The sequence below is a fragment of the Rhipicephalus microplus genome, chromosome 5 (genome assembly GCF_043290135.1).
Source record: "Rhipicephalus microplus isolate Deutch F79 chromosome 5, USDA_Rmic, whole genome shotgun sequence".
NCBI classification, from domain to species: domain Eukaryota; kingdom Metazoa; phylum Arthropoda; class Arachnida; order Ixodida; family Ixodidae; genus Rhipicephalus; species Rhipicephalus microplus.
In genome coordinates this window covers 74,845,647-74,870,009 of record NC_134704.1, presented here as the reverse complement: position 1 = coordinate 74,870,009, position 24,363 = coordinate 74,845,647, and the positions used below count along the sequence as shown (strand labels likewise).

At 47.8% G+C, this 24,363-nt stretch overlaps 1 protein-coding gene across 1 annotated transcript; it reads right to left on the bottom strand.

Annotated features, from left to right (window-relative positions):
• Window positions 1-216: 216 nt before the first annotated feature.
• On the bottom strand, window positions 217-24,038 carry LOC119174367 (metabotropic glutamate receptor 1). Its single transcript, XM_037425240.2, has 10 exons — window positions 23,806-24,038; window positions 22,547-22,775; window positions 20,099-20,573; window positions 18,570-18,816; window positions 16,665-16,900; window positions 14,319-14,565; window positions 12,916-13,090; window positions 11,204-11,330; window positions 9,475-9,956; window positions 217-690 (listed from the first exon to the last, which is right to left on the bottom strand). The coding sequence occupies exons 2-10, from the start codon at window positions 22,763-22,765 to the stop codon at window positions 223-225; spliced, it is 2,676 nt and encodes an 891-aa protein (XP_037281137.2). The 5' UTR covers window positions 22,766-22,775; window positions 23,806-24,038; the 3' UTR covers window positions 217-222.
• Window positions 24,039-24,363: the final 325 nt, after the last annotated feature.

Genomic DNA, 24,363 nt, shown 5'->3' with positions numbered 1-24,363 from the left:
TAGCCGAAGTTTCGTTACCGGGGCACAAGTGCACTCGCTCAAAGTGGCACTCAATTACACCAGGAATAGCGTTAGCTTTAATTAAATCAACCACGCAATTTTTTGCTCATAACTTCTATAGGGACACTCACTCCCTCCATCCCTCACTCACTCACTCACTCACTCACTCACCGAACGAACATTATTTACATGTATTGCACTGACGTAAGACAAGAACAGGGGTCACTTTGTTTTATTTTGAGCCAAGCTTTCGAGCGAACCGCTGGAGCTCTGGGGTCCCTCGTGTCCGAGATCCTCGACTACAGAGACCTGGCTAGTAAGAGCTGGTCGAGTGCCAAACACGAAGCAGCAGGCGTGTTTCACGGGCTCGGAAAGCAGGACATATATCTTGGTGAGGAAGAGAAGCCCCAGCAGCACTTGAGAAGATGCGCTTATGGCGAGACAGAGGGACAGCTTTCGGTTGTTCTCGCTCCCGACGTAGACGGCCACGTAAGCGATCCAAATCACAACGGTAGCGTACATCGCGAACCCGATCATTTTGGCCTCGTTGAAGGTGGTTTGAAGCTTCCTGGCCCTGAAGGCGAACGCCGTGCACAGGACAATGAGTAGGTAGTTGTACACCCACGGCAGATGACTTGCGAGGTCACTCACGTTGCATATCAGGAAGGAGCGATTAGGTGCCGGGTAGACCTGCGGTGTTGAAGCGTGGGTGACAAGTGCAATGGCCACAGTGTAAGAATGCGCGAAAAAGCACTTTTAAATTCTCAAGTTCGGATGTAGCGACGTTAAAACGGTTCACTTTTAAAAAGATGGAGCTTTTGTGTCGTTAGACTACAATGCACATCAGAAGAGATCAGGAAACGGGAGTAGGAGCTGTACCCAATAATCGAACAATTGATAGATACATCCATGGCATGTTCACCACTGTTCATGAATATTGGTTGTGCGATTGATCAAATGATAGAAAAATCAATCAATAATCACGATAAGTAGATAAATAAATAAACAAAATAATAAATAAATAAATAACTGCCCATGAGCATTGAAATAAAATGACCACACTGTGGGATTACTTAAAGCTTTAACATTTTTAACTAGTGCACTGGAGTGCACCTTAATTTAATTTTCTTGTTCTGTTCATTCCGATAGTAATTAAGTGTTAAAACGAGGACCCGTGGCCGTAGCCCTGTCACATATCCTTACTTCATTATAGCTGGCTCTGAACCTTCACCTTGTTCTCCTTTTTTCGCTTCTTGCTCCTGCCTCCAAGCCCATGCCTCACTTCATTATTTTCGACATCCTCCGAGGGATCAGCGTGAATGTGACGCAAGGCACTTCGTTTCTTCTAACATGCACTACCCATGTAAAAGGCTTCAGAACTGCGTCAGGTTCAATACGCACGAAACAAAGTATGTGCATTGCAGTTCGTCCAGAATGTAGTGATTTTACTCCCAGAGTGTTTATTGGCACCTTTGTAGTGACTCCGACATGAATCTCCATTGTAGCCTGGCCCGGGAAGCAGCGTGGTGATCTACGTGTGGCTAAGGCCCTTGGCTGCTGACCTGCAGGTCGCGGGATCAAATCCCGGCCGGCAACCGCATGTTCGATGGAGGCGAAAATGCTTGAGGCCCACGTGCTTAGATTCAGGTGCACGTTAAATAACGTTAGGTGGTCGAAATTTCCGGAGCCCTCCACTATGACGTCTTTATTATTCACATAGTGGTTTTGGGATGTTAAGTCTCAACAATTATTACCATCAGCGTGCCAATCTGGCAGAGAAATGGTACACGCATCGCCATTGTTATGCCTGCGAGTCCACAGCGGACGTCCGTGCCTCTGAAAAAGGCAATCTGTGTCAAGGCCAGCCCGCCTGACGCGAACAACTCAACGGCGTAAACACGCGCGGCGCCTTTCTGTCGCCCACGTGCAGTGAGTCAGCGCAGCCAGCGAGCCCGTCGAGTAAACAACTGGCGTCTTCCTGTCTGGGGGGGGGGGGGTGACGCAATGCGTGGCGACGTCACTCGTCCTTGGGTGCAGCCACCTGCAGCGCAGCCTCTCCAGATTCGATGAGAAAGAAGGACGCGGCCCAGCGGCGCCCTCATTGGAGGATTCTGACCTCGCGACCAGCGGCGCTTCGGGTTGGACATTTGGGTTGGACCCGAGGCATATAAAAAAGCCCTGCAGCGCGTCGAGAGAGACCCCCATTGGAGAGCAAACCCATATGAGAGTACAGCTATGTGTTAGAGAGAAGAGCTCGGCTCTTCGAGTCTCTGTCGGCCCCGGTGCCGAATTTGTAACGCCTCTGTATATATGCTGTGCATAAACCTTGTTTAACTCACCGTTGTCTCGTCCGCTCGTCTATCAGCTCTGCGCAGAAGCAGTCGCGAGCTGAGAAACCTACGCTACCAAACGGCTGGTGACCTTCCCGGTGGAATTCGAAGCAGTGGCGCCTTCGGGACCATGTTGGCGTCGCCGTCTTTCGAAACAGTGGTTAAAGCGGTGAGATTCGTAGCGCCCTTCGTAACGTCGTCGGAGGTGCGCGTCGCAACAGTGGTGGCAGCGGTGGGATCGGCCGGCGTCAGCGACATCGATGCGGTGAGTGCCTGATGTTTTCCCCTCACTTCACCAGACTACTCTAGCTCAGGTTATAGTAGTTTAGAGAAGGGCTGTGCGAAGCATTAGAGTGAGTTTTGATCGCTTCAAGCCAAGTCGAAGTGCTTTGAAACCAAAGTTAATGCGGAAGGTGGAAACACGGGAGTGTTTAAAATTGCTTGCGCGTCTTGCTAGTAGGCTTATAGTGGGTACGGCAAGTAAATTAACAGGGGCAAACAGCAACAGGCTAGTGTGAACGATGGAGAACCTTAAAGTGAAGGAACTCATCGAAATTTGTGAGGAACTCGGCATTACTTTGGGCCGTGCGAAACGAAAGCAAGCGATCCTTGAGATCATGAAGAATGAGGGAGTGTCGGCTGAGGAAGTCGATGAGGCCTGGGTGGATATCAAAGCACGCCGCGAGGAGGCTGAAAGGCGAGAAGCTCGCGAACGTGAAGAAGCTGGAAGGCGAGAAGCTCGCGAACGTGAAGAAGCTGAAAGGCGAGAAGCTCGCGAACGTGAAGAAAGGCGAGAAGCTCGTGAACGTGAAGAAGCTGAAAGGCGAGAAGTTCGTAAAGAAGCTGAAAGGCGAGAACGCCGCAAAGAGGCCGAGAGACAGGTACGCCTCGAGTTGAAACGAATAGAATTGGCATTCCTACAGTGTTCGCAGGCGCCTAGCGTAGCTTCTCCAACAGCTCAGGTCAGCGGTTTTAGAATTCGGGACCAACTGCCACCGTTCGTAGTAGGCGAGGACATGGCGAAGTATCTCGTCAAGTTTGAACACGTCTCTGAGCGAAATGCTTTGGAGCGGTCTCTTTGGGCGCAGAACCTGTTAGCTCTTCCCGGCGAAGTGTCCGACGCGATTACTTGCTTGTCGAGGGAAGCGTTTGAGAGCTATGACGAGGTTAAGGAAGTGCTCTTGAGACGTTATAAGTTGTCGCCCGAGGCTTTCAGGCAAAGGTTACGGTATGCTAAAAAGGAGAATGAGTCACACGTTGACTCGTGTTTCGTCTTAAAGCCGATTTAATTGAATGGCTCAAGGGTGAAGGTGTTTACGACGACCGCGATAAAGTGATGGAATGCGTTGCATTGGAGCAATTCTACCGCTACATCGAGGAGGATGTCAAACTTTGGCTGCAGGACAAACTTGTTGAAGTACAGCTAAACAAGGCAGCAGAGTTAGCTGAAGAGTATTATACTCGCCGAAAGTTGCATAGCAGGGCAGTGCGCTTTGAAAAAGATGAGAGGAAAGAGGGCTTTTCAAGGAAACCTGATCAATGGAAACCCGCTCCGCACCGTAATTTCAAGGACCCGTCTCTTACGAAGGACACTGTAGGGGAAGGGCAAACAGAAGCGGAAAAATCGAGTAAGGTTCCTAAACAACGCACTGATACCACACGGGCGTTTGAATCACGGAAGCCACTAATCTGCTACAACTGCAAAAAGGAAGGGCACATCGCGTTAAACTGTAAGCAAAAGTTTGCTTTCGCAACAATCCGAGAATCAGAAAAAAACATGCGTTTGTTGGAGCCGTATCTCCAAGAAATTAGGGTGAATGGGAAAACGTGCTGAGCACTTAGAGACTCAGCGGCAACCATGGATGTTGCCCATCCTTCATTGGTGTCTCCGGATGACCTTACAGGAGAATGCGCGTGGATCAGGCAAGTCGCCGAGGAGCAGAGTGTTTGCTTACCAATCGCCACGGTTGTCATCGAAGGCCCGTTCGGTAAGCTTCGCACCGAAGCGGCTTTGTCTGCCGCGCTAAACGATCGTTTTCCTTATCTTTTCTCTAACAACTCAGAGCAGCTTCTTAAAGAGCAGGGTAAATCGTTCTTCCCCAACTTGGCGTACATAGCCCTCACGCGATCGCAAGCGCGGAAGCTTTCGCAGGAGCTTCATCTTGTTCAATGTGGTGAACTCTCAAGTGACCTTGTCGGCGGGTCGACGGAACCTCAGAGGGGAAATTTTCCGCGTGAGTCATGTGAGCAGTCACGCGAGCGGCCCGTCGCCGAAGCGACCGGCGCGGTATGCGTAGGGGGAGACGACATGGCGCCATTGAGTCAGAGCGAGAGGGTTGCAACGCTCTCGCCTGTAGCGGAACGTTGGAGTGAGCTGTCGAGGGTTGATCGAGAAACGCTCATTCGAGAGCAGCGTGAGGACCTCTCGTTGAAAGCGCAAGTGGAAAGCCACATGAAAGTTTCACAAATGTTGTCGAAAGAGTACTACGACAAATCGGCGAAGAAGCGCGCTTTTGAAGTTGGAAGTCAGGTAATGCTGCTGCAGCCGTCCAAAAGGAACGAGCTTGAGGTTGATTGGGAAGGGCCTGCCAATGTGATATCGAAGCTTCCCGATACGAATTATGAAGTGAAATTAGGAAGGCGGCCGAACAAAATTTACAACTTGATGAAACCCTACGTTCAACATCAAGCGGTCGTAAATCAGCTGTTGAATGCTTCAGAGAAAGAGGAAGCAGAAAGTTTTAGTTCTTGTGAGGTAATTGAAGGGGGATCGAAAGTAATCTGGGAGAAGATAAACCTAGAGCCTAGGTTAAGTGAAGTCCGGAAGGAGGACCCGAGAAAGATTGTTTCCGAGTTTGGAGACGTGTTTTCGGACCGCCCCGGAAACACGAGGTTGATCGAACTCGATATCGAGCTAACCGGTGAGGAGTCAATCCGTGGCAAGCCGTATCGTTGTTCCTCTGTGCAACGTCGCAAGTACGAGCATCCCTTAGTACCGCATAGGTATCGTCACCTAAATGTGGCCGGTTACTGAGATGGAGCATGTTGCTCCACTGCGCAACTTTGACGTTCGCTAAAAAAAAGGAAAGCTAAACGCTAATGCAGACGCACTGAGCCGTGCGTTTAGTTAGTACCTTCTCCACCTTTCGGTTTCTCGCTGGCGATTCGGGGCAAAATTTTGTCCTCATCACGACCTGGGCTGAGCGCTCTCGTTTAGAGTGGTCTCAAGGAGCCAACTTTAGGTGGTATTCTAATTCGTTACGTTGTTGTACGTGGAAAAAATTTGAGTTGTCATTTTAAGAGTCTTGTGTCCCACATGTGCCTCTTGATGTAGAGGGAACAAAATTCCGAAAGACACGTAGCTAGGTAATTGTTGTACTATACTTTGTCTGGTGTTCTGTCGGGTGACCGAGGGCACTTGCTTGTGTCGTGTGTTGTCTGTTGTCGATCCGTTCTTGACAAGTTGCAGAACCATCGACAAGTGCTGAATTCAAAGATTGTCAGAAGAGACGAGCGAAGCTGGTCGACAAGTTGTGGTGACAAGCCAGTGGAGCTGGGATCCGTCCTCAAGAATGGGATGTGTTCCCGCAACGGAGTCTGGAGCTGCATTCTCCCCATGGCCCTGGATGCGAACCTGGAGGGACCTGGCAAACGAGCGCGCCTGTCATCCGAGCCACGTGGAAGCAGCTCGTCTTATCGGCGCTTTGTCTGGCGGCGGGGGTGCTGTTATGCCTGCGAGTCCACAGCGGACGTCCGTGCCTCTGAAAAAGGCAATCTGTGTCAAGGGCAGCCCGCCTGACGCGAACAACTCAACGGCGTAAACACGCGCGGCGCCTTTCTGTCGCCCACGTGCAGTGAGTCAGTGCAGCCAGCGAGCCCGTCGAGTAAACAACTGGCGTCTTCCTGTCTGGGGGGGTGACGCAATGCGCGGTGACGTCACTCGTCCTTGGGTGCAGCCACCTGCAGTGCAGCCTCTCCAGATTCGATGAGAAAGAAGGACGCGGCCCAGCGGCGCCCTCATTGGAGGATTCTGACCTCGCGACCAGCGGCGCTTCGGGTTGACATTTGGGTTGGACCCGAGGCATAAAAAAGAAGCCCTGCGGCGCGTCGAGAGAGACCCCCGTTGGAGAGCAAACCCATTTGAGAGTACAGCTATGTGTTAGAGAGAAGAGCTCGGCTCTTCGAGTCTCTGTCGGCCCCAGTGCCGAATTTGTAACGCCTCTGTATATATGGTGTGCATAAACCTTGTTTAACTCACCGTCGTCTCGTCCGCTCGTCTATCAGCTCTGTGCAGAAGCAGTCGCGAGCTGAGAAACCTACGCTACCAAACGGCTGGTGACCTTCCCGGTGGAATTCGAAGCAGTGGCGCCTTCGGGACCGTGTTGGCGTCGCCGTCTTTCGAAACAGTGGTTGCAGCGGTGAGATTCGTAGCGCCCTTCGTAACGTCGTCGGAGGTGCGCGTCGCAACACCATCTCCGCCGTTTTTATGCCAGCACGATACTGCTGGTGTGCCCCGCATTCAGGTTCACCCGTAGACTCTGCCACAGCGTACTGGCGTTGTGTTCTGCACGGAGTGCCTTGGGAGTGCCTTGTTCCTGTGGCATGAGCTGTTTGACACTCCGAAATTGGGGACAAGTGCCGTTTTGGACGATTCGTTCGATCGGTTGATCACATCAGAAGCGAGTCCCTGGGTCTGGCTCTTACTCTGTTTCCTGAGAATATGCTTGTTGACGTGCTTGCACAGTTGTTTCGCGAAGTGACGCATTTGCTTCGGCAGAGTCCACTGAGTGCCGCACTTCACTTCCAGAGGCAAAAAGAGCGCTCTCACCTGCTTTTCTAGGTGCCCATCCACTTGCTTTGTCACGCCATCGTTCAGTTTGTCAAAGCTGAGACGAAGTCCTGACGTGCAGCCTGCGTATCCAGCGACAAGGACACGACAGGAAACATGGTAGGACTGAACGTTCCACCAACTACCGCATTGAACTGGTGATAGTTGATGATTTGTAAGCTGTCGGCAGGTTCTTCGGCACTCATCAGTTGGCCAATGGGTTCACCCTCTACAACCTTGTCGTACATGTCACAGCTTGTGCCATTTCTTCGACTTGCTGCTGCCCTTTCAAGATTGGCAATCTCTTGATCTTCTTCCCTGGAATCTTCAATTTACTTCAGAATACTTCCACAATACTCACATAGTTGTTCATCTCCGGTAGAATTAACAGCGTAACATCGTTGCTCTGGAGAATTTTCGGAGCATGTCATTGTCTCTTGGTAACTACCTAAAGAGACCTCGCTTACTGGATCCTGATTTGGTAGTTTCACCATTGCGACCGATTTGGTGTAATTGATTTTTACTTCTATCGAAATGTTTCCATCTTTTTCTGGACTCGCAGGCAATCCGCTTTCTGGCTTGATTAATGAGTTTTCGCAACTTGTGATATCCCTTTCCATGCTTTCGGATATGCTTTCACAGTCGTTGTCTACCCCGCCGTGGTGGTCTAGTGGTTAAGGTACTCGACTGCTCACCCGCAGGTCACGGAACAAATCCCGGCTGCGGCGGCTGCATTTTCGATGGAGGCGAAAATTCTATAGGCCCGTGTGCTCAGATGTTGGTGCACGTTAAAGAACCCCAGGTGGCCGAAATTTCCGGAGCCCTCCACTACGGCGTCTCTCATAATCATATATTGGTTTTGGCACGTTAAAACCCACATATCAATGAATCAAAAGTCGTAGACTATTCTGTACAAACCAGCTCGGTTGTAGTTTTTACTGTCCTTTCTGGCGTAAGAAAACGGAAAATAACTCGTGTCGCATATATAAGCACACTGCTTGCGTTCTGACAGGAAATACTGCCCCTCAGCGATTGCATACACGATTTTCTCATGGTAGTGTGGAGCACCTTTGAGTTCATGGTCAACTGCTTCTTCTTCAGTTATGCCGGGGATCTGCTTGCCCAAGTGGCGGAGCTCAGCTTCTCTAGTCATCGAAACAACAAATTGCCTGTTGACCTCGCGCGCCTCGGTGTCGGAGTGCTGCAGTAGTCCTGTCAGGAGCATAATATTTCGTAGGCGCTGGCCCTGACAGTCCCACGTACCAGCCGGAGAAGCTTGGCTGACGACATGGTATTCCCGGAACACCAAATGTTAAGAACGAGGACCCATGGCCGCTGCTCTGCAGCACGTCTTTACTGCATAAGTGCTGGCTCCAAATCCTAACTTTCTTCTCCTCCTCCTTCCGTCTCTCGCTCGACCATGACACACTTATTTATTTTTAGCAATACGAATCCGTCAGGTGCATGTTTGCTGTCGGCGTCGGCGTGACATTCCGTAAAAAAGCTCGTATGTTTCTTTTTTTTTTGTGCAAGAGAGTGCTGCCGACAATCGCTGCTCAAGCAGAGATGACATGCACCAGCCATCTTCTGTCACACTAAATGCACATGGATTCACGAGTAAGATAAGGGGCTGTATATACGTACTCAGCTTGATCCGGGCGTGCCCATCTTAGTCGAACCCGTATATATTTGAAGAGTTCAGTAGACGGCTCATTGCTTTGTACGTGTCATGCTCTCATCGCAAAGTTTGCGTTGAAGCCATAGGCAATACGAACGTCACTTCGTTCGCTGCATCGGCCCCTGTTCCTAGAGGAGTGAGGTTTTAGCCTTTTCATAACATTCCAAGTTATTGCTATCACATTCATTGTATCTACTTTGCGGTGAAATATACTTTTTGATTTGAATAGATGATTTTTGTAATTAAGTGCACGAATAAAGGAACAATGGTAATACACCATTGCACATAAGTATTTGTCATGTTTGCTTTCATAGCTTCCTCAGGGAAGCGCATTTGTATTTGCATTAGGAAGCACTTTTAAACGATATGCCACCGCAGACATAACCTGCGCACAGTCAGCTACATCTAAGAGGAACACTTTGAAAGAATTCAAGGTGGTCAACCTTAAACGTCTTTTCTAGCTTATGAGGGAAATGACAGTTATATGACGTCGAAATATGGCATGGTTAAGCGTAATTGTAATTATCAGAATCATGCATTAAAATGAGCTTTATTGAGGTCCTGAATACATAAGGTGCTCACTTTATGTATGACTGTTCAGGCCAGAAACTCGCTAATGCGCATTTGGACACCCTTACCTGCACGGTTCCCGGTTTATCGAAGACGAGCATAGCGGCCGTTATAAAGAACTGCACGGCGACCAGGCCTCCCGCGATCAGCAACAGCGACCGAGTGCTCACGACCCTGGCTGCATTTACGGCGGCAGGGAAGCCTCGGCTCTCGGTCGCCGACAGGATGCGGCACAGCAAGTACGCCTTGGCGAAGATGGCAGCGTACACCGTGGCCACTCCCAGCACGGGACAGAGCCGCTCGAGCAGGCAGGACGCCACCGAAGGCTTGGAGACAACGGCGAAGGTGCCAGCCTCGCTGAGCAGGACACCCGCCAGCAAGACGAACGACAGCTGTCGGGACGTCATCTTGACGATGGGTGACCGGGCGTACCGGATGAAGACGGCCGTGGTGCAGACGGTGTTCGTGATGGACAGGGCGGAGATGACGATGGTCAATATGGAACCGGCTTCGGTCCACTGCGCGTACTTCTGGGGAATCCGCTCACAACCTGTGAAGACAGTGTAATACTAAACGTGAACCCTTCGGCGTGCAACCCTAAGGGGTCAGAAGTGTGGCAGCTTGGGCTAGTTGGTATGGCACGACGATAGTTATAGCGCGAGAACAAAACGACGACACAGAGACCAGAAGGACTTGTCTTTCGTGTCCTTCTTGTCTCTGTGTCGTCGTTTTGTTCTCGTGCTATAACTATCGTCTAGAGGGTCCGCGCGATGTTCTTCGGAATGCTTTTGCAGGCTGTGTGACGTCATACGTAATCAAAGGGTGACGTCAAGTATGACGCCTAAATGCCACCAAGTATGGCGCCAGGCGATTCAAGAACACCACGTTTCGGAGAGAAATTGCGTAAAATACGAAGATATAGCGGTTGAATTTAACAATGGCCGTAAAAATTAGATGCTATTTATAAATTTTGCCCTACAGATTGCATTTTTGGATTTTTCGTGGAATCGCGCTACATTTAACAATCACTCATATGCAACGTTTTTTTGAGCATCTAGAAACGTTGCTCATAGGGCAGTATGAGTATATCTCATGCGTATTAACGGATGCCGCTTAAAAAACAAAAATAAAAGTAAGTAATAAATGTAATTTTGTGTAGCTATTTCAAATTGCAATGAGCCTCATAATTGACGAGGCAAAGCCAATCTTCGGGAACTTCCCTTAAGGTCGTGTAACTGAGAGTTACTTTGCTCCACTATGTGTCCAATTCACTCAAGAAATGCCTGTCCGTAGCCCGTTTATGTGATGCATTCTACGGACTGAAAATTGCGGCTTCAGAAACATGTTTTAAGCTCATCTAACAGAACCATTTCTTGAGTCGAAATTGGGAAAATAGTTCCTATAGAATAAACATATTACGTACAAACTATTATAGCCACAAAGTTGTTACGTAAAAAGACATGAGCAAGGCGTGACTATATGCGAGTGCATTTACACTAATGTGCACAGAAGTCACCAGGACGGAGGGCCAGCACCAAGATGCAGTGTTTCACACACACTAGGACAGCCTCCCTTTGGGGAATGCGGCTCAAATTTTGTTAGCTGCCATATGAAATTAACACGCACACCAGGTTACAGGGGACGCTGCTTTTTCGACGAGCTTCAGTGGTTAAGAAAGGCCTGCCAAGTTGGCATGGCAATTTTATCTTTGAGAATGTGTTAATTATAGTATCTTCATATAAGGACTAAATGGCTGCATGTATGTAACACTGTATGCGTAATTAAGGGTCAACTCACCGTCCATGTTCTCATTCGGCCACGTTCCTTGCTTGCATTGAGAACAAAGGTAATCGCCTTGTACGTACTGGTTGTCGGCACACTGGACACATTTCCAGCAACACGGCTTTGTGAGCGACTGGTGAACCTGTGCAAAAGGCATTGCCGGCAGCTTAGATTGTGGCGCGTTATACACTCTTTCGTATTCGTGATCAATTTCCAGTCGATGTGAGAGGCATCGGCTCAATATAACAGAGGGCTTAGAGATGAATTTAGCGCAGAAGACCCCTGGCGTTCGGAAATCAAAGAGCAGAATCAGCCGGTGCTGCTGGGTCCACATCGTGCACTGGATGCTCTGAGATAGAAAAGAAGATCCTGGGACCTTGGCCGACGGCTTCCCATACGCGCAAAGCCATGAAAGCCCCATTGTACTTTTTAAGGACCAGCAGACCTCACGACCCCTTGAAAAAGAACAGTGTGAGACCGTGCTGTGTAGTCTCGAGCTGACTATTCATTTATCTCTCTCTTACTCCTCTTCTTTTCTATCTCTTTTCCTTCTATTATTCTCCCTTTGCCCCACCCCAAGTGTAGGGTAGCCAACCGAGCCAAGCTTGGTCAACCTCCCTGCCTTTCCTCTCTTTTTCTTTCTCTCTCTGTCTCTCTCTGATATAGACAGTGTAGTGTACTTCATGTGCTCCAGCAACAAGCAATGTCCAGAAAGCCACACGATTCTGAAGCATGACGAAAAGAAGGTTTTCTACGAGTGCGTTGAAGGACATGCGCATAGCGCACAAGGATGTGCTGTTCATTTTTTGTTTGCCTTTGCACTTTTGTAGAACACGATTGAGGAACCGAAAGTGATTGCGAGCCAGGTCTACACCACTTTCACCACCAACGTAAAAATACATATAGAGAAACGGTTATTTAGCTAGTGTGGAATAAGTTAACAGAACCCTTTATGCATTTGTTCTTCCGTGACATTTAGAACGACAAATTTATTCTACGTTATATCGTTGTGTACCTCAATGACAAGGCATAGTGACCGTAACGGAGTAGCAAGCATTGCATCGAAGCTCGTACTTGTTTCTAGTCGAAATTCCCTGCATTCAACTATACAATATTCGGTTCTAGAGTACCGGCTACATTGTGATATGTTGCGTCGATTTAACATTGTGTCGGATAGCTTGTACAAAGCAGTACCGGCAATCCTCGCCTGCAACCATATGCGGACAGGATTGATCCATTCAGATGACGTGATATTGGGCATATAGTTGAAGTTGGTTAAAATAAAAGCATTATACATCATCATCATCGTCATAATCATCATCAACCATAACAACCTGAGTACGCCCACCACAGGCCAAAGGCCTCTTCCATGTTCCGCCAATCAACTTGGTCCTGTGCTTTTGCTGCCGCGTTATACCCGTGAAGTTCTTAATCACATCTGCCCACCCAGAAATTACTAATTTGCTGTCTCCCCCTCATGCATTCGTTTGTTCTTGGAGTCCAATCAGTTACCAGTAACGACCGACGCTTATGCTGCCTCTGTGCTGAATCATTAAACGCGACAGAGGAATCGAAACACGAAAATTATTCGGTCAACCGCCAGGAAGGAAAGAAGGGAGGAAGAAAGGAATAGAGAGAATGGGGTGGTTAGCCGGATATCAGTTCGGCTGGCTACCCTGGGATGAGAGTGTGCGCGTGATTGCGCGTGGAACTGGGAATTCATATACCTTGACGTGTCCAACGGGGCACGGCTTTCCGCATTCGGATGTGGGCACCTCGGTGTTGCCCTGCGAGCTCCATTGGGGTGTCTTGAACACCTTGAGTTGATCGTTGGACCAGGTCCCCACAGTCTCGATATCGTAATCGCCGTCATCGGCTTTGATAAAGTTAACCACGTCGTACCTTTAGAAAAAGGAAAATACTTAGAGGTAGCTACGCGCTAGTGGTGCGAAGACTGAGAAAATAGCAGAACTGGTGACCTTCCCCACATACTTGCTATATTATTATACTGAAAAAGGAGGCTTCTGTGCAGTATACCTGCGGGCTTCTGTGCAGTATACCTGCGGTGTTCTCTTTACTTTGCCAAAAGGCATCTTCAGACGTGTAAAAACAATAATTACGGCAGTAATCACAGAAGTTTAGACAATTAACTTTTCAACCACTGGAAATAGCTAATCGAGTCCAATGCCCCGCCATGGTGGTCTAGTGGCTAAAATACTCGGCTGCTGACCCACAGGTCGTGGGATCGAATTCCGGCTGTGGCGGCTGCATTTACGATGGAGGAGGAAATGTTGTAGGCCCGTGTACTCAGATTTGGGTGCACGCTAAAGAACCCTAGGTGGTCAAAATTTTCGGAGCCCTCCACTACGGCGTCTCTCATAATCATATGGTGGCTTTGGGACATTAAAGAGCACATATTAATTAAAGTACTTTCTACGAATAGTCGCCCCGCCACGGCGGTCTAGTGGCTAAGGTACTCGGCTGCGGACCCGCAGGTCACGGGATCGAATCTCGGCTGCGGCAGCTGCATTTCCGATGGAGGCGGAAACGCTGTAGGCCAGTGTGCTCAGATTTGGGTGCACGTTAAAGAACCCCAGGTGGTCGAAATTGCCGGAGCTTTCCACTACGGCGTCTCTCATAATCATATGGTGGTTTTGGGACGTTAAACTACACAAATCAATAAATCAATCTACAAATAGTCGACAGCTGCTTTGAAATTTCGGAAATGCGGCCACTGGTTATCACCGCGGAATCGAGAGTTCTGGCGATTTTAGTTGGCGAAACCGAAACCGACGCCCCAAACAGTGAATCTATCATTCACTTGGACAACCCCCTTAATGGCGACACTGTTTCCGTCGCCGTTATCAACCGTCAATCTATGGAAACTTCTCTTCGTGGACGCTTATCGACGATCGCACTTTCTTCTCCTCCCAATGTGAGGGAAATAGTTTCATTGCTTAATCATCAGTACGGACTGTTCGGACTTTTGTTGGATCATTTCTAACAAGGGGACCTTACTACCATAGATCAACCGGCACAGTTGACAATTTTTTTTGCACGGTGATGTCCTTTGACCAAATGTTCAAAACCAACGCTGTCATTATCTAGACGTACAGCAATGCATACTTACCACGGAATCGTGCTACGCTTCTTAATGAGCTCAGGTATGCTTTGCTGGTACACTGGGGTCGCTTCCAAGAGGTAATCGAAGAACTTGTTGCCACCGACGTGGACGCGCCGATAGCAATTCTTGTCGACGCTCGTTTGGCAGTAGTCATCCAGCATATTGTGCAGCGCCCGGGCGATCAAGTAGATGGCGCTTTTGACGCCGTCGATTTGCGAGTCTTGCTCGTAGCCTTCACTCAGTGACTCATCACCTGCGAAAGACTATTTCTGAAGCTAGCCGGCCTATAATTGTTAAATGTTAGATTTTCACTCGACATCGCTAAAGAGCTCGTTTCGCATAAATCTCGGCATCGGCATCGTTGGTTGTGAGCGAAAAATCATCACCTTGAGCATGACCGAAAAGTCAAGCTGCAGAAAATTTTCTCGTCCATGTGAAAATTGAACCAGGGCCGTTCGCGTGGCAAGGACGTGTTCTGCCATACAGCCACGCGTCTGCTTGAGAATACAGTGAAAATAACTTCCTTTGCTTGGAAATGCAGCGAAAGTAACTTTCATGCTTTACAAACACACGTGTCCTGTATACGTGCTTCACAATACAACATCTAATATCGCAGTAATAATGCGTGGTACAAACGTACATTGCCATCTTTTTCTTTATGATACCTACAGCACCCAACTGGGCATTATTGTAGGGGGAAACAAACAGGAAAAGATACAGGCAGTATATACAACATAAAAAGTAACAAACATTGTGTAAGAATAAAGATAACATCAGCACTCTAAACATAAATAACATTATAAAAAGACTAAACATCACGTTACTAAGAGGTTGATAGAGGTTGTACAACACGAAAAAGCAACAAAACATAATATTAAAGTAAAAATTTAAACATAACTTAACTTTATAGTTACATAACCTCATAAGAAAGACAGAGTAGAACACACAACTTGACAGAAGCTGTAAATGGTGAGATAAAGCTCAAAATATCCCAAATATGTCATGTAAAACCTAGTTAAACAAACATTCTGCGAGGGATTCATCAAAGGAAGTCGGCAACGACCGTACAATTTCATTCGGGAGACAACTCCAGTCATTGGCTGTCCTCGGAAAAAAAAAGGCCGTCAGAACAGGTGATTATGACTACCTCGTGGTTCAAAGCTGGCCACCCACCACAAGTGGCGTAGATGTTACAGCATTTATACCCTTGTAGAGGGTGCTTAGCAAGTTCGGAAACATTTCGGAAACATTTCACGCTCATAATTACTCGCGAGCATGCCACCTATTTCACACAACACGCTATAGAGACCTATCGCTATCGCGTTCAACTTTTAAAAGTGAAGGTTAAAAATTCCCACAATTTATCAGTTTTATTTATCGAGCTGACATCGCACTGTTTTGTTTTCGTTACTCCATTCATAACCAGGAAGAATACACCTACATATATGCCGCATGGCGGCTACGTCAGTGCATGCACGCGGTGTGTGTTTTGTAAAATAAATGGCTTCCGGTAACTTCACGATATAGGTACAAGTGATATAAGTACGAGTGGGGGGTAACGTGTTTGGAAATGCAACTTTTAATGCTTCCCCTAAATATAGCATTAGTTACTTCTCTTTTGCTTTCAAAGTGGAAAGCCGAGTGCGAGGCATCAGTGCTCGCACGAAATCATATATTTATTAAGACGAAAGCCTTCAACCATAGAGTTTCTCAAAATTAACTAGAGGGCACTCTGGCGCTGCGATCGTTCAGCGACCATGGGAATGATAGGTAGTACACACATTTGCCTAGTCTTCGTACTTGCGGGTGGCGAATTGTACTTGCGGCTTCGTTTATTGCCGTGTTTCGATTTTGTTTTGAAAGAAAGATTCAACCCTTTCGAACTTCGTGACTCAATTTGGAAAGGTAATTCGAAAAAAATAGGGTGGTGACACGCAATCGCTGAACATTTACTGATTTTTGTTTCGTGAGAATACAGCTTCAACCCACACGAACACACACGGAGCCAAAAGCAGGTCAGAAGTACGAAGCTTAGACAAATGTGTGCACTACGCATCATTCCCATGCTCGCTGAAGCACTGTGCATTGCAGCTCCCCTAGACACTAGCGCCAGAGTTCCCTCTAGTCCATATTGGGAAACCCTATGCTTTCAACGTCTCATCAAAAGTGAAACGTGACCGTCGCCATGAACACGTGTGATGAAAAAATAACAACAACCATGTGATGACGTCACCACATGACATCATCACAATGTCAAAGGTTGTCGAAATGTGCGACGTCATTGTATTATATGACGCCATTGTGACGACGCATGTTTACTTCATTGTTCGCTAAAAGATCGTTCTTTCTCACCTGTGCACTTCCGCTCATACTGGTCGGCAGTTTCACTTTCGCTGTCAAGTGAACACTGGAAGTGCGACTCCCAGAACTCGCGAAACCACGGGTTCCTGACGTTGTTCCTGAGATTCAGGCTCGTGTAGTAGGCCTCGAACTCTTCGTCGGGCTCGACGTGATTGCGGAAAGACAGAACACCGGCGGCTTGCTCTTCGAGGCCGGTCAGTAGTTCCTTGTCTGCCATCCACGATTCGCTGAGAATAGCCGTGTGGCGCATCTTAGACGTATATGCGTTGCAGTCGCACGTTGCATCATACATCAGGAGGTTCGAAGCTAACGCACTGCGTGTCAATGGGTTGTTGAAGGAAGACAAGCAATCATTTTTGTTCAGTTGCCCGATTCGTTGAAAAGTGAAATACGTCGCTATCTGCATGGGTCACCGTAAGTGTTCCAAGCTTTTTATTTTAATGAGCTTAGCTGAACTCGAAGTAGCACCGTGTCATGAGACCGCAGACTTGAACAATGAACATTCAGTCACTAGGAATGGCGGTCTCGGATGACGCCATATCGCCCCGCCGCGGTGGTCTTGTGGATAAGGTACTCGGCTGCGGGATTGAATCCCGGCTTCGGCGGCTGCATTTGCGATGGAGGCGGAAATGTTGTAGGCCCGTGTGTTTATATTTGGGTGCACGTTAAAGAACCTCAGGTGGTCGAAATTTCCGGATCCCTCCACTACGGCATCTCTCATAATCGTATATAGTGGTTTTGGGACGTTAAACCCCACATATCATTATCATAAGATGACGCGCTATTGGCATATTCTGTATGTGGAGTGGTAGTTCTGCATTTATTCGTTTGTACAAAGCATGTACAATTGATATACTACAGCCCAACCACAGAAGCATTTTGCCAACGCCGCATGAAATGCGTGGCTGAGCGCCAAGAAAACTCAAATGTTGCTGCTTCACTATTTGAGGCTACTAGTCAGTGTGAAAGTGACTGCGCACCAGTATATTGTCGCACAAGTGAACATGATATATCAATGCTCGAGCCATACTTGTTTAGATTTATTGCCATTTGTACTGTAACACAACAATTATAAGACGAATTCATAACTGCAGTCACAAATGAACATGAAATCAAACCACGTTCTCTGCATGCTGCACCAAAGCTGCATCCGTTTTATCGAAGAACAAATTCGTCTTGACTTGGCACAGCTAGACAACGTCATTAAAGGAGATGGACTTTTGTAGAAATTAGGTGCTCAACATTCAGTTTCTCAAGTCGAAGCTGAGTGTCGAGGCAACACGTGCACACTCAACCAAACAAGCTCCTGCCACCGCGGTTGGCACTTCTGGTCACTTTTTCAATTCAATTCATTGAGCGTTCTGCGTGCTTACAGTATACTACTAATGCCCTTAACAACACTTTAGCCTTTAATTATAGTACACTAAAATAGACGACCCGAATAGATCATCCTTGCTCACGAACATTCAAAATGCTGTGATTTATTATTTCCGCTACCAATGAACTCATAGCGTTAACTGCAAGTTAGCTTTGTCGTGGCTCGTTATAACGATGCGCCTTTTTTCACTTTGGCCGAGCTAAGTGTTCTGCAATATTCTTTTATTGTTTATGTGTATGCTGTGCAACATAACCCAGTCATGTAATTTTGTGCGAGTGATACCCGGCTGACCGTGTGTATGCTATTCCTTCTCTTCGTTCAAATGTTTTTGCACATATTGAACGGTTGCTCACGCGCGTTTATTCTTCTCACGTTAACCGATCTTCGTAAATTCTGAATATGCACGTGCTACTCAAAGTAGGGGACTTTGAGAGAGCGAATAATAATAATAATAATAATAATAATAATAATAATAATAATGAACAAAACTAAACACAGAGCACGCGCACCACACTCACCTCACGACGAGAGTGAAACGTCCTGTGATGTTCGTGTTGCGAATGGCGGTGAGCAGCCGGACGATGGTGACGGAGGCGCAGAAACACACGATCACCCGGCTGTTCTCGTCGCTCTGCAGATTGGCAATCGCCTCGTAGTACTCTGCCCTGGTCGCCTGGGGGCTCAGCGCCAAGAATCGGGCGATGCATACGCCCCTGTCCTTAGACACCGTCATGAACTCTGTCAAAGTGGCTTCGTTTGCGGCGTCTACGTACGTAGGTGAAATATGTGTGAGTTAAAGGACCTTGACCCAATTTTTGTATTACTCGAGTAGGAATCTAAATGTAGCTCTACAAGATAACATAAAACGATAATTAAGAATGGCACGTGCTGGTTTGGTCCTCAGCAGAATCTGAGCAGTTACTTATGTTGTATGATAGGCACTCGAAATCTACACGAATGGGCTGACACAGTCATGACGTTCTTGCGCTGCGACAGGCCCCCTACACCACCACACCAAACCCGAGTATGTAACACGTCAACAGTCGCATACGAGGTTTACCGGCTTATGGTTAGCGCTTAAAAACTCCAGAGGTAGTTAAGCACCAGTCACATGCGTGGTCTGTAACGCTTACTTAAAGAGTAGTCGCGATATCTCCTTCCTGAATGTCCGGCGTGCACACGGAATCACCACATTATTCACTATGTCGTGAGGCCAGCCTAAACGTTGGAATGCTCCAATAAAAAAAAGTTCTTCATATTTCTCAAGTTCCTCAAACTTAAGCACACAATGTTCAATGACACCTTAGGTCTTGCAAGTAGGACACAATGATGTCGTGGTATGTTTGACCTTGTAGAGACATACTGCTGTATGCGCTAACACCGTGCGGATACGAAGTATAGCAGAGAGGCCTCTGCTGTGGTTAGTCCTTTTGTTACACATTTCTGGTGAAGGTTAAGCTATAATGCATTGAAATGCCTGGCGACAGCTTGCGCTTTCTTGTCCTTGTGGTAATTCGTCTGTGAGCTTCCTAGCAGTGCATCCTTGCCCTAAAGTACGTCATACCAACTAGCCTTAATTGAAACACCTTTAAAATTACCACTTCTTTCCTCGAAAACTTAATGCTTACACACGGTACACCTTCCTGTGCGTTTTTTATGAACCCGCCGAAAGGCTCGTTCACGCCTGCGGTTAGAACCCGTCTCACCCCCAGGTTAGCTTTAAGGTGACTGGTTGACAATCAACGCTTTGGCCTGAAGGTGAGTACTTTGATTCAATCGCTCGCTGCTCGATGTTTTGGTCACGCAACTTCAGTCGCAGACCTCTAAACTATTTAAGATACGTAGCCACATAACGTCAGCTTATTTTACGGAGCGGTGGCGATGCGAACAAACGGCAATTATGACGGGTAGAGGTCGCAACTAAGGTGTGAACATCAGTCACTCTCAGCCACTTGTGGTTTACACTCGAAAATGACCGTGCGACTGGTGCTAGTCGCAGTTGTGAGTGAACCTTGACACTCAGCACCAGCCACGCGGGCATGCCCACCGTTAGTGTAGACTGTGGAGACGTAGGTCCAGTTGAAGTAGGCCACTAGGTCGGCCATGGCTCGGGCCTGCGTTGACTCATTCGAGGGCGCCACGCTGACGTGGTATCCCATCAGTGAGCTGGAGTCGGGCTGTTGGCCGTCGAACGAGTAGCTCATCACGGGGATCTTGAAGAGGCTCATCAAGCTGTGCACGTCGTGCGCTCCGCCCTCGAGTAACGGACCCACGACAGCGACCAGGTTTTTTTCTGGAGTGGTGTCCTCGCACCGGGCGGCGCGTATGCTGTCCACGTCGGGTGGTGGCCGGTGGTACGGGTGCGGCTCCTCGCGGTATTCGACCGTTGACCACGCTGATCGTTTGATCATGTGCGACACCTGTTCGAGCGCGATGGCCGTGTACTGGCAGCTGTCGCGTATCTGGATTCCCAGCGTCGAGTTGGGCAGCAGGTCAGGGCGCGAGTTGATGTCGTCCACGGTCTGGTCGACATAAAAAGCACGATCACTTGTCTAATTCTTTCATGCATAACAGGGAAAGCAAAGAGGAAAACCGAGTGGTAAAGCGAGATGGATGAAGATAACTTCAAGAGAGAGAAAAGGGGGAAAGTTGAGGAAAAGGCAGGGAGGTTGACCAGTAGAAAATTAACTCCTTTGCTACCCTGCACAGAGGACGGAGTAAAAGCGAACACAAAAAAACCTGCACATGCACCATGCACTCAAGCATGGTAGTGTCGTAGCCATTCAGCGAGGCCAATTCACCGCAGGAACTTCAGCAGCGCCTTCGTCGCCTTTTTTTGAAGCTCGAACGTTGCAGCGCTAAAACATTAACTGCACGGAAAGCAATTGGCCATCGAGGCTGGCTAACTTTGTTAAGAGCAGTTGTCTTTGGGAGCTGAAGACAATCACAAAGCACGTGTGCGATGGTTTCCTCACTGCCACAGTTACTCCGGGTAAAGCCATTATAACCTGAGGTACCACGGGCTATTGCAACTTGCCGAACCTAATCAAAAGCTGCCAATTTGTTTCCTGAGTCCAGTTTGGAGATTCGCACCTCCGTCAACCAATTTACGAGTCAGGTCTTATTTAAAGGTGAAACAGCGTCTGCTAGACGCTGTGTGCACAATGCACGTTATGAGTTCGAGTGTCTGGGTGGACTCGCAGAACAGACGTTAGTCGTTGTGTTTTTCGGGCAATATCATCTGAAGTCTATGTAGGTTGGTGTGGGTGCTGGTATTGGGCGCCAATTCCTCGCCTGTGATACGTGGGACGACTATTCGGCATGGAATGCAACGGCTGTAAGACATTTTTCCCATTGTTATTAGAGTGCACCGTTATAGCCGTTTATCGGTTTTGTTGTTGTAATCTTTAAAATGTTATGACGTGCGTGTCACTCAGGTCCTACTCACCAATCACACGGACATAATCCCTATTCGTGTTACGTGAATTTCAAGAAGTGATTATCGCAGCCGCAAATTTGAGGACATATGTTTGCATGTTCGTGTAAATGAAAAATGGGTCGACAGTCAGCGCTTGTCGGCGTCACTTGTTTTTGTCTCGTTGGCGCTTCCCCCTCCACTTCTCTAACTGCAGCGGTGGTCACTAAAACTCTACAAAGTGTTCTATTGTGCAACCAGGACCATAGTAAACAATTTTTTTTTGTGGAGGAAAAAGAAGACGTAGGCACTTCTGGATACGTGCCTGTGTATAGCTGATATTTTTCTCATGTTTATTGTCTATTAAAGGAACGGAAGACGCCGGGTGATATCGTGATGTCCGTGGGCTCTCATACAGGAAGTTTGCAGGCTTCACATGCAACGTAGTGTGCTTTTATACGTGTGTTCTTCAATGTGCGGAGTGTTTCATACATCAAGGAAAGCTTTTTCCCCTTAGGGAAAAACGTTTTAGAGGATATTTCGCATATAGGTGTGAAACTACTTCAACGCCCTAGAAGGTTCCTTTCCACTCTCACTACCACCACTATCATCATATAATCACCATAACGCCTGTTTTGTTCTATTAGAACAGGCTTGCTGACGAAAGTTTGATGTTTATATAACCTAGACAACTACTTTTTTTATAAGTCCTGCCGAGCAAAAAAGAAAACTACCAAAGAACAAAATAGCATAAAGAAACAGCATAAAGCAAATCGAAACCACTAAAGGAAACAGCATTGCATTACGCAATTTGTTTGGAGGCGTTCACTTTGAAATAGAACGTTCACACGCACAAATATCTCTCCACATCCTTTTAATTGCCCCCTTCATGTTCCTCAGTGCAGAGTATTACCTGTTACGCTTTGCCCTTCCATGTCTTTCCATCTTTTCTGAAAATAACACTCACCTCTGTCTCACCCAATTGCAAATTTTGGCGTGTTCGCATATTTAATGCCCTCTCGTTTGCTATCTCTGATTATTTCGGTGTGTTCGCATGCTGATTGCGAAGGATATAAGCACCTGCAGTGCGGCCTCGAATCGCTGGATGCCTGGTAGTTCCCAAACTCCACCGCAACTGCTGGATGCATTCTCGTTCGTGTAGGGAGGACGGTGAATTGGGAACAGGGCTCCGATGAGGAAGTCCTCCTTTTGGGTGGATTTGTAGTAGTAGCGCACGGAGCGACACCACTCCACCATTATCAGCGTGACGAAAAAAAGCGGCGACCACCTACCCCTCATGTCGTATCACCTGTTGAATGGAATAGAAACGCTTTAGTGCGCTTACGGCCATACGCGTAAGCACGGGGGGTGGGGGTGGGGCAAGGGAAGGGAAGAGGGGGCGCAAAGCCAGCCTTATACATTGACATTATAAAGAGAAGGAGGTGTGAGGAGATAGGAGGGCGCAGAGTCGGCCCATAGATTGGCATGACATAAAGGGGGGGTGCTGCGAAGAACCTTTATCTCCAGGTGGTCGAAATTTCCGGAGACCTCCACTACGGCGTCTCTCATAATCATATGGTGGCTTCGGGACGTTAAACTCCACATAGCTATTAAATCAAATCAATCAGCGAAGAACCTTTGCCCCTTTCCCATCTGCCTGAAGAGAAACCCTGTACACGCTTATGCTTATGACGAGCAGTTTCGAGGTCAAGGTGTTGACAAGACACTGCTCTTGTGGATGATTGCGTGCCGTCTACCTCGACAACCTGTATAGCGTTTAATAGTGTGTAATATAGCACAAGCCATTAGCATGAAAGCAAACTACACCGGCTAGTCGTGGCACACACGAAACAACGCTGAAAAGGCGTTTTTGTTGTAATTGCAGACAAAAGAAAAGAAACAAACGGCGTCCACGTGTAGAATCATGCTACCAGGTTTAGTTGAGGTCGTCCTTCATGCGGCACAAGAAAGACATCACACATGTAAGCATATGCTTAACCATGTTGTTCCGGAAGCCTTAACAAAGATCTGAGGCTGCAAAATGTATGTTAAACGAAAGAAAAAAATGTTTGAGCCAATGATAGAGTGGTTTATATGGCAGCTTTATTTTGATATGGCTTGGCATTGTAATTAAACTTTGAGGCTTGTACAGATGCTGCGCGAAATTCACATTGTCATACCCGCTATACCGACAGTCAACAACCTGACGTCTTTACACGACATTTTGTGGAAAAATCATGCGACGAATTGGCCTTCATGGTACGAAGATTATGCATGTTTTTTTTTCAATTTCACACGTTGCATATAAATTATAAGAAAAGTACAGCGCAAGTACTTACATTACAAGCTATAAGAAATGCAACCCTCCTTTTCGTCCAATCAGCTCATTGAAACCACGCCGCCAGTATTCGACACATTCCGTTCATATTGTCGACTATCTGAGCGGTTGCACGTATCACGCGTGTCTGCGCGTATCACAGTGAACCCCCCCCCCCCCCCTCACACACACAGAGACAACAGTCGGGCCGGTGCTTCACGCTCACGACAGAGCGACTATGATGCCTCCATTTCAGATCCAATCAGTTCAGCCACACCACCTGCTCGTAATGCGCGCACATACAGGGTGAACATGCAGCAGTGCGTCGATGGTGCTAGCAATGGCCGTGAAGCCGCTCCGCTTCATCGAACAATGATCACGATAACGAATGCGCTCTCCCGTGGAAGGCGAGTGTGTTCAGTGTGTTCAGTGGGCCTTGACAATGTTTTTCCTATTTGGGAGGTTGCGAGATATATTTCCTGCATTGTTGCTTCGCAGGGTCATACTCATTTTATGCATCATATGGGTACGTACACGCGGCGTACTGCAGCGCATGCGCCATGCTGACGCACACGGACGT